This window comes from Nannobrachium achirus, assembly GCF_963921795.1.
Source record: "Nannobrachium achirus genome assembly, chromosome: 13".
In the NCBI taxonomy this organism is placed as follows: domain Eukaryota; kingdom Metazoa; phylum Chordata; class Actinopteri; order Myctophiformes; family Myctophidae; genus Nannobrachium; species Nannobrachium achirus.
Genome location: NC_137833.1, coordinates 34,132,673 through 34,143,969, shown reverse-complemented (window position 1 = coordinate 34,143,969; position 11,297 = coordinate 34,132,673). Strand labels below are relative to the sequence as shown.

Below are 11,297 nucleotides of genomic sequence, written 5' to 3'. Positions count from 1 at the left end.
TCTACATGGGATTTGTTTGGCCGTGGGACATGACAGTCTACAGTGTATGCGAAAGACAGGAGTGACATTATCCCCGTGTGATGATGAACACCTCACCCACGCACCCCACCCCACCCTAAGAATAGACGCTTATAGTCTATGGCTTATGGTTAAGATAGCAATATGTCATTAAAAACCAGCTCCATCTGTTTACAATCCTCCGGACTGTGATGTCATGGACATAAAGCATACTGAAAACATATATATTTTAAATGCCATATAATGAATTGGCTGTGAAATTGGCTGTGATTAGAAATCCAATTGTTTGCAACAAAAATGTCATACACGGTATATAAAAAAGGGACAGCCCGAGAAAAATAGCTCCAATGACGTGCTAGGGTGAAAATCAGGGGAAACAACAGGACAGGGTGAATGCAGTTCATTCTGTTGCTCAGCCCAGCACATAACAAGGAAATGTACTGACAGGTTGGGAACACAGGGCAGAGAGGCATCTATGATCTATTGTTTTCAGCCGTAGGTTTCCCTCGACCCGGCCTGGCACTCAATAAATCAATGCAGCCAATGCCACACTGCAAACTCTGAAGTGAGATATTTAAAAAAAAATCACACACATTACATCATATGTTGTTATTTTGAATAAAACTATCATGTGTTTGTTATACATTTTATACCAGCCCACGTGTGCATACACTACACACATGCACATAACGTACTGCATATTCACTGCTCCCACAAAGGTCTGGAATCTATCACAGCTGCATTGCAATTACTGTTCTCTGTGGGGGCAAATACATTACCTCTGTGCAGTGAAATGAACACAGTGTTAGTTCTATGAAGCTACCTTCTAAAGTCTATCTTTCATAGTGCGTATGAGCTACAGTCTGGGCAAGGGGCACACTGGGATCAGTTGAGTCTTATACATTATGATGGATGTTAAATGGATGTCGAGAATCAAGAGAAGTGCAGCCAGGATGAGCACGAGTGCTGGGTTTGCACTGGTACAGGTTGGACTGAGTGCATTTTATCACCCAACGGTACCATCACGCTACATTATAATTAGGTCTAGTACATGATGTAAAAGTTGATGTGCTCCTATTTACGCATTAGTTATTACCACACTGGGAAAATGAGATAAAAGGAAAGAGGTCCTGATATTTATTGAATATAATCTACTTCCTACAGTACATTTTGTTCTGTAACAGTACATTTTGTACTGCAATTGTTTTTGTTGTATTGGGTTGTAGTGGAAGTCATCAAATAATGCAGAGACAACTCTGTTAAGTCATGTGGGACCACCATGTACAATTCATTCCAGGAAACACAAAGGATTCTGTGTAACCACCATTGTTGTGAACAGCACTTAATAATGTACATATTATAGCTCTCTTCCAAGGCTAAAATCCCAGAACCAAGGCGCTGTCAAAGACACAGTGGATCAACAATGAACAGAAGATGCATGCTGGTCACATGTGATGTTTGTTTCAAACTTTGTGTCAAAAATATATACTACAATCTCTTAACTTCCTCAGCCGGGCCGTACTCAACCGTACATCTGTCCTCGAATTAGCCAACCGGAATTTTCCGGACTAGGTCATTGAAATTAATGATAATTATATAAAAAAAAAGAAAACGATCGCCCGTTCTTCTCTGTGTCTTTAGGGGTCCATCTAAAGTTTTTTTTTCTTTCGATCATGTAAACAGGAAGTGCCTCTCGTGGCTTCCGCTAGCATAGCCATCGTCCCATCCACTTTCATTACAGGATGAGCTGTTAGCTTAGCATTTCTCTGTGTCTTTTTCGATGAGACGAAAGTTGAAATCAAGGCTTCATAATGACTGGATTAAATGCGTTTAGATCGCTGTGCGTGGATCGTGGACGTAAAGCACTTTCGGGCGCTGGTTTTTATCGCTGTTTTCCCTGTTTCGCCCCACGCAAATGAATGGAGGGATCGCCCTGCAACGTCGTGAAAGTAGGTAACGCCGGTCCTCTACTAGTGTAACTATATACACGTAGCGGGCGCGCTCCAGTGTTGTTATCATTTGGGCCATTGTTTTTTTTTTAAACATGTTTAAAAATAAATAGAAGATTGATCGGCAGTACTTGTGTTCAACGGTTTCTGGGCAGGCTGGCAAAGTATTAAAGGGGGAATTTCAACCTAAATCTCAATGTTCTGATGTAAGGAGCTCCATAAACTAGTGTGGAAAAAGATACTCTAGGTCTGTATTTCTCCGCAAAATGTTTTTAGTGTGGCAGTGACACTAATATATGGTTAAAGTTTTCAGTCAACAGTGCAATTCTTGTTGTTTTTGATAAGGTCCAACCACCAGCCAACAGACCCCCAGAAAAGGACAGATTTACATGTAGTATTTATTTATAAAGCATATGGACTGGTGAGCTCATACGCAGACATATTAAATGTTGAGTCTGAGATGTCCAAGATGCCTAGTGAGCCGCACAACACTTTTAAACTTGATTCAATAATCCAATTTAATTAAATTCAAATATGCCCTATTGATGTGGCACAGGAATTCCATCAAACGCCAAGGCAGCAGGTGGACAACTTAATTATATGGTATACAAGACAGACACCCTGAGGGCGAAAAGCAAAGGGCGAGGTCGCGCAGGAGGGAATTCATTTGCAAGTGTGATTCGAGTTGCGGTTGGTTATCAGGCACCTCCATATATGGGCATACAAGGGTTAAACTGTCACAATATATATGGGCATTCCCAGATATGGGCTTAATATTGATGGCATAAAAGGGATTCTATTGGATGGGCATTCCCAGATATGGGCTTAATGTTTATGGGCATAAAAGGAATTCTATTAGTGTGGTTGCCCTAACAGGGCATCATTTGGGAATCAGATGTAGAGGTCAGCTCTATATATGGAGATTTAGGTGATGATCTTGTCGTCTCCATGTATGGATATCCAAGGTTTGATCTTTGATGAGGTCAGCGTTATGATCTTCATATATGGATATCCAGGTGATGATAGTCAGCAGTCTTGACTTGCAAATGAATTCTGTCTAGGCCATATGGAGCATCCATATATGGGCATTGTTGCCAAATATGGGCTTAATATTGATGACATCAGGGATCTCCATATACGATTGGCAGAACAGGCTGCCTTGACAATGTGATGTCACAACAGGTCAGCTATAAACCGATTTCCTGAGTGACACCCTGCATAGGGCGCCGCCCGCCATTTCTGCGGTGTAAACAGTGTGTAATAACAATTTTGAGTATTTGTACTTTACTTGAGTATTTCCCATTTTCAATACTTTTATCTCCACCACTGGCTGCGGTTTACACCACAGAAATGTCGTCTCCGCTCTCTACAGGGGAGCGCTCAGGAAATCGGTCTATAGACATTGAAGCGTTATTGACTCACCCACCCACCCACCCACCCTCTGACGGACAAGATGTGCCGGTTTTCATAGTTAACTGCGACCTACAGTCGCAATAGTACTGCACATGATATACTACTGTATTTCAAAACAGAACCAACAATTGGGTACACTTATTATTTTTCATTTGGTGACATTGCCTCATTCACTTTTGTGTGCCAGCAATACAATTTTGGAGCTTTGACTGTGTGTTTAATCTTCTCATCACATCAAGGTAATTGTCTCTCTAGATATCCGAGAGCAGAATGGGATTCTGCAGAACTATGTGTCTGAAGTGACAAATTGCCACGTGGCTTGTTGCTCGAGAAGAATTGTGTATTTTAAACTGTTATTTATTTATTTTAATAGTGTCGAACATGTTTTCAGTTGAAAATAACTTTTTAAGTGTGTTTGTTTAGCGATATGTCACGCCTTAGCATAAATCAGGCTCAAGTGTAACAATGTGCTACCATTTCAGACATATCAGATGCAGGGTGACAAGTACGAAAACTACTTTTTGGCACTGAAAAACATCTATGGTGCTGTAAAACATAAAAATGAGCATCAGACTTACAGGCTTTACAAATTCCCCACTTACAACCTCATCACTTTGACAGAGATGAATATAAATCTCTATGCAAAGGCTGGTGGTGGTGGGGTAATATTTAAGTATTAGTCATAGAATAAGTGGAACTGGCAGGCAATCCATTTAATTAAAGGCATGCTGCCTTTTCCTAGTCCTCTGCGATTCTCTCAATTTCTGTCAGATAAGAGCTTATGATCTTGTGATGTGCATTGCATATTTCAGTGCCTTTCGTAAAAAAAAAAGATTGAATAAAGAATAAATAGATTAGGAAATGTTTGCAAGAGACAGATAAGCTATTATGAAAGAATCCCTCTCTTTCTCTCTCCCTCTCCCTCTCTCTCTCTCACTACTTTAGCAGAGGTCACATCAATAGCTACTCTGTTTTTCTAGACCTGACTAATGGAGAAAAGAGAGACAGAGCTGTTGTTTCAGACCAGGCTAATGGAGAGACAGAGCTCTTCATTTCCTCTAGGGCAACTCTCATTGTTTAACTGTCCACCAGTCAACCCCCCTCGCTCCCCAGCGCTCAACCCCTCCCACGCCAAGCCCCAAAACACATAAATTTGACATTCAGGAAATAAAATACCACAAATTGATAATGAATATACAGTAGCAATCCAGGATAGTGGCATTTGATTTCAATGTAAGGCAGTACAGGAGCTCTCTCTCTCGCGCACACATTCAAATTCGAGGCATGCTCAAACATCTAATAGATTTTTCCACCCTGCCACACAATTTACTGCTTACAGATTTAGAATTCTCTGGCTTCCAGCCAGACCTCAGTCAGAAGGGAATTAATGATATGAGCAGATCAGTAGAGGGAGAAAAAAAACAGCTTGTGATTCTCTCTCGTACAGGTCTAAGCATTATGAAGAAGACATTGCTGTAGTACCCCCCCGCCCTCCCCACCACCAGAGACTGGGAGAGCAGGAGAGCAGAGAGGCACAGAGGCACATAATCAATACAAACACTCCATTAAATTTCTTCGAAGGGATTTTGGACAGTTTCTAGAATTAGTTCTGTGGAAATCACAGAGGGGGAGGCGAATATGTCTGAGGGGCGGAAAGCAAATCAAGTACAAACGATACAATCTGCCACGTTCTTGAATAGGGAGTACAGTACGGTGTGCACATTGTACACAAAAAAACAATCTGTAATAGGCATTCTTTCTCTTTCAGGGTCACAAGAGTTATTCGTCCGTCGCCATGCTGTGTTCTCTTTATCTCCTCAGAAAAAGCACGCCATACTGCCCGACCATGTTGCAGCTGAAACATAAAGCATTTTTGTGGCGCGCGATAGTGCAAGTGCAAGTCTCAAATATCGTTCCGTATTGTCACCAAGACAAATCAGCCATGAGGAGATGACATCTGTCTGTTTCTTTATCGCCGGCCTGTATCCGTATAAACATTCCGGAACATTCTGAATGAGCCATGGAAAGGGTGACCGAATCTCTCAACTACATCAATATGACACGTTCTAAACTGAAGAATTGTCTGGATATCAACTTGTGGTATATGTATGTGGCTGGGTTGGCACAGAGATCAGATGTTGCATCAGGGGGAAACGCAGTGCTCCCATATCCAACTGGAAAGAATCTTGTGACAGTGCTGAAACTGTAACTACAAAGAGTCTTACTGCATCGTCAGGTCAAATCAATGTAATTGCAGCTCTGATGTTCACTTACAGTACAAGTACAGAATAGGGCAATATCAGGTAACTCTGCATTTTATATGGGAATGCTTGCATGAGCTTTTTGCGTCATAAAGAATATAATCCACATTCTTTTACAGTAGCTGTAGTGGTTATTTGCTCTGTTGCCTGAACATAGTTTTGTTTTTGTTTTACGACCACATAACCCCATCAATAATGAGAATGCTGGGAAGTGAAGCATTTCAGATGATAGGTGAGAACAGGACTCAGGCAGCAGCGCTGTTCTTTGAAGGCAGGAGTCGCAGGCTATGACCTGGCATAATCTTCCACATCATCTCAAGTCAGAATACGATCACCGGCTCGCTGACTGAGGCCTTAGATTGAAGGAAGACAAGCGAGTAAGCCTATTGAGTTATTTCTGTGAGAGGAGCACCATCCCTTTGTTTTCTTTTGTCCCCAAAGCTCTCTCTGATTCTGCCGGTACAATCCACCATGCTATCTGCAGATACAGCTCTCCCATACCCAGCCTGGTAGAATACAACCAGAAACCAATTTCGTAAGGAAGTGAGGGAAAAAAAGGAAAGAAAATCAGGCCAGTCCTCGAGGGAGAGATAGAGGGACAGAATGTAAACTTCACTGGCAAGCCATCCCTGGTGGGCTACACTGTAGAAAGAGCTGCTAATGCTCACTTCAATGGAAAAAAAGAAAAATTCAAGTGAATATCCTGCATTCGCACTATAAATTTGATATTAACTACACAGAACAGAATATATAATGAAGTGAGTATATTATGTCAAACTATATTACATTGCAAACATGCAAGATCTGATGCAACTTATTGCAGTTGGAGTTTTGGAGTGATACCAGAATTTCTGCTGACGTCAGGTTTTTACTTTTGCAGCATGGGCTCCAAAAACTACTGTACAGACCATAATGTGTGTGACAGCATCATTCTCAGTGACACGGAATGCCTCAGCCAAATCAACCTGCCTCTGAAACACTGCATTACTTCTCCCAGGATGGTACTTGAATTATCAACCAATCTTCTCTCTACCTTGCGCTTACAGTATAAGAAGAAAAAGAAAAAGAGTAACACTGGTCAATGCAGCAGGACAACAGACACGGTCACATGTTTCAGAAACGAATTACTTTGTGTTTAGCAGGGGCCATTGGTTTCTGTCCTTGTGTTTTCTAAGCTCAAAAAACAAATAAGTTGCCCCACATAATTTAGACCAAGAACAATGCCACTCTGATCCTGCTATTCAACACAAATTTGACCTCTTTTCCTTTTTTTTTTTTTTTTTCATTTAGTGTCTGAGACTGATCAAAAACAGTGCACTTTATTCACTTTGGCAGTGCGCCAGGAAATGTTAGGATACGCACACAGAATAAAAAAGTTAAGTTCCCCTCAATAACAATGGCACACTTTATTGCTCTTTAGCTCACAATGGTTTTCTGTGCAGCCTGTGGGATTGCTGCAGTATCCTGTTATGGGGAACAATCCAATTCCTCTGACATAGTTACACATTAGCCTGGGAATAACAATCAGCGGATAGATGGTTCAGCTGGTGCTGCAGGCAGGGTCTACACTTTACAAATGCAAGCCACCATAGCAACAGTATCATCATAAATTAGACATTAATTTCAACATAAATCAGAAAAAGTCAGGCTAAAAAAACCTGTCCGAAACAGCTACGACAGAATTATGGACATTGAGCCCGAGAACACTTGAAGGGCACTTTGGATATCTGCTCCTACAATATTAATATTTCATTTCAACAGTCAGCAGTGCAGTGCCATATTTCATATTTCTATGCAAACCCTCGCTCAGAGTAGCATGCATACCCTTGATAAATGAGTTATCTCTCTGCCTCTCCTGTCTCTCCAACACTATATCCTTTGCTCTGTAACTCTGTCTCTGTGTCTAGCAGTATCTCTTTCCCGTTGTTAGATTACCAACGCTTGCCACAAGCCAAAGAGCTGGCGAACAACGTAAAAATGAGTGAACGCACACCACAGACTGTCAAGTGTATAGTGTGAATTTCAGCCTGCATCCGTGTGTGTGTGTGTGTGTGTGTGTGTGTGTGTGTGTGTGTGTGTGCATCTGGTGCCCTGCCAGAACCACAGCTCATTCTGCTGAGCAGGCACATTCTCAGCAGAGTGTCCCATCAGAGTGACAAGTGCATTTAGAAACAGCCTGATGGAGTCATTAACGGCAGCTCCGCTCGTTAGCAATACACTCACACACAGACCCACACAAACACACACACACGCCTCAGAACAATGGCATCATCGTGAGGTCATTACACTGACCACAGATCAGTCTATAAACTCTACTATAGAGCATATTCATGGATAGATAGTTACAATATGGAACATAACAGACACATCACTTAAGAGGCGAGCTGACACACACATTTATGCAGGCAAGCGATCTCACACACGCGCACAAGCACAATCAAATTCTATTGATTTGTGGAGTAGTGGAACGACAAAGCGTCCATTATTGATTCCTGTGTCCTCTTTGTGTATGAGATTCTAACAGTGTCCATGGTGTATTCAAGGGCAATATAGCATCCAGAGCCTCCTCTTCCTTGAAGATCCAAGCAGCAGACAATTTCAGAACATTCATACACTGCTCAATCCTACAGGGAATAGAATCTTCTTCTTTTTTCTTCTTTTTTTTTTTTTACCCCAAATCATTTTGGCATACTTATGTATATCCTGTAACCGTGGCTGTATTTTTAGCAGGGGATGCTTGCTTAGCTACGTTATGCCCACTGTAATCAGCATTAGACGTTACATCACAGCTATCTGAAAGGGAGGGGATAATAATTGGAAAACAGCTTCAAAGGGAACATTATGTTCTTTCCCCCACACTTCAGCTGAAATATTGGATGTTATTTTTCATATTGGCTATGAGTCATCCCAAGAGGCATTTGGGCTTTATGTTGAAGCTGATTCATAGTTAATGCAGCACTGAAACCCTAAACCCCCACTTGAGAGTCAAACACCTCACTGACACCTAATGGGACCATTCACATGATGGATACAGCCGCTTGCCAAGGGAGCCATTCACATGCACATTATAATGATGCCGAATCCCATCGAGATACACCCCCAATTACGATCAGAATCGATGAATATGAGGAGACACTGGATTATAGTGGCCTGTTGTTTGTTATGAGTCAATTATTTAAATGCAACAAAGTCAGTGCCAGCTGAATTATAAGATTTTGAGTGCAGCGTCTTGGTCGTGTCATGCACTCGCACACGCACGAGCGGTAATATTCTGTAGTGGTATCATGTGTTGTCAGTTGAGCTTGCATTAACTCCAGGCTGCTTTTTTGTCTTATTGGTGTCACTCTCGGCTCATTATACCCGGAAGAATCCCAAACACAAATTAATGTATTACTCCAGTCAACACAATGCTTTTTAAACGAAGAAGACATGAGTAGACATGAGTATATAATTATTTTAACACACTATCTTAACCATACAAAACCAGTAAATGCTCTTCTTGTAGTGTGTATTTATACGGTATATAAAGTAGAACATCCTTGAAAAATATGTCAACCACAGCAAAAAAGACAAAAGGAGAGACAGAGGAATATGGACTGCTGCTGGGCTATTAAACATGGTCTGATAGAGAGTTGTTCTCTGGTTGTGGTTGCTTTTTTGGAGTGTGACTGTGAACATAGCCTAGTACAGGGGTCATCAACATTTTTAGGCCAAGGACCCCTTAGTTGAGAGAGAGATGAAGCAGGGCCCCCACAACCTTTTCCATATAGTTTCATTTTTTGACAGCAGTGTATTTTGGATTCATGTTAATGTGTGTTTTCAGATATTTAACCACTTGAACCGTCAATACTTAATAAACTTGACCTTTCACTCTGTACTTGGAGCTCTTTTTCCCCTCTACACCAAAGCTCTTTGCCAAAAATAGTCTACAAGCTCACAACACCTCGCAGTAAAGTTCTCAGAATATGGACGCTAGGGTTCAAGTGGTTAATATGAAAAAGGGAAGAAAACAAGTTTCTATCACACAACGATTTGGAGAATCCCCTGTAGCAACTCTGAGGACCCCCTAAGGGTCCCGGACCCCCCCGGACAGTGATGTATATCGGACCCGTGGCCTTATTTAATTGGTCCTCACCTAGTTGCGCCCTCTCCTTCTGAATGTCCCTGAAGTTCAGCCCGCTGGTGAGGGTGCTCTCGCGGTACCGATGCAGGGCCTCTCTCCTGCCATTGGTCCCTAGTTCCCGCAACACGGAGGGCTTGAGGGGCTCTGCCCGCAGCCCGTGGGCCCATCCTGATAAGTCCTGTACCGTCCACTTCACCAGGTCCCCCAACCGCACGATCACCTTCTCCGACACCGCTATCACCTCGTGCTGCGAGAGAGACCAGGAGAAATACAATGCAATTCATACACACATCATAATAATGTGAATAAATAAAAGGTTGGTATAAGAATGATGTACTGTATGGACTTTTAATAATCAGAATATTTATGAAAATCAGAACTAGTAGTAACATAGAGGTAATGGCCTATTAAAGTGGTGCTGCATGTGCATAGAGCAGTGGTTTTCAACCCTTTTCATATCAAGGTTTATTGGACATTTGAGCCACGGACCACCATTTGATGACATTTAGCCTCTCAGACCCAAAACTTAGAATATTTTGTTGTCGTTCGACACGATTTTGTCCACAATTCCATTCTGTATTGATGTTGGTACCATAGGAGAGATAACAGGCAAACGATGACCAAAAGGTAACTCTTATGAGCGTAAAATGAAACCAAATGGACCCGTAAGGGTCCATCGCTCTCAAAGCGTTAAAGATCTATATCCATTTGGTTACCAACTCTCCATCATTTAGCTGGGGACCACCTGGAACCCCCTCAAGGACCACTGGTGGTCCCCAGACCACTGGTTGAAAACCACTGGCCTGGAGACTGTTAGTTACAGTACGAAATACGGTCAAGCAGCATTGTAAAACCAGATCCACTCAAATGCAAATAAACACTTGGGGCTGGTGGGAGCCCTCTGATATGGGAGATTATTTCATGGGAAACTAGCAGGAGATTAATCAAGTGTGACAGTGGCTGTGGGTCTTTGAACCATCTTAATCATAAAAATAGTGGCAAAAAGAATTACATTGCATCCAGCAAAGTGATCTTCATCACCAATGATCATGATATGTTCACATTCTGATTTCAAATGTCAGGCTAATTCATTGGCTTCCATTGATTTAATGTGATCCCAGTCACATAAGATTACACTTTCTACTTAAAATGCAAAAGGAATTGTGGGATGCCTACTGAGCATTTCTAATACCCTCTTCACTAAATTGCCTTGGTACTGTAGTGTATATAAAATACATTCATAATAGCAAGTGAGTCAGTGAACAAGCCCTTGATATAATCAACACAATTATTGTTTACATGGTAGTGGCTCTTGAACCGGCGGTATCAAAGCAGAGCTACAGTAAGAATAGTACAGTAGTACAGTAGGATTGGAGTAGAATTGTTGTGTTTAGACTATGTGTTACAGCGGGTTAAGTTTAAGGTATGGATTTAGTGTCGTTGAGGTCAAGGTAAGAATCTACCAATTGTGTGACTTAAATCATTCACAGATTCGGAGCCTACATATAACACTTTGTGTAATATTCCAAATAC

The 11,297-nt window shown here is 41.7% G+C and overlaps 1 protein-coding gene across 1 annotated transcript in view; it reads right to left on the bottom strand.

The window, feature by feature from the left end:
* LOC308297062 (AT-rich interactive domain-containing protein 5B-like) overlaps positions 1-11,297 on the bottom strand; it is a 94,960-nt gene that overhangs the window by 70,186 nt on the left and 13,477 nt on the right. Inside the window, exon 3 of the mRNA XM_080740453.1 lies at positions 9,777-10,011. Coding sequence (XP_080596579.1) covers positions 9,777-10,011 — 235 coding nt within the window. The remainder of the gene's footprint in view (positions 1-9,776; positions 10,012-11,297) is intronic.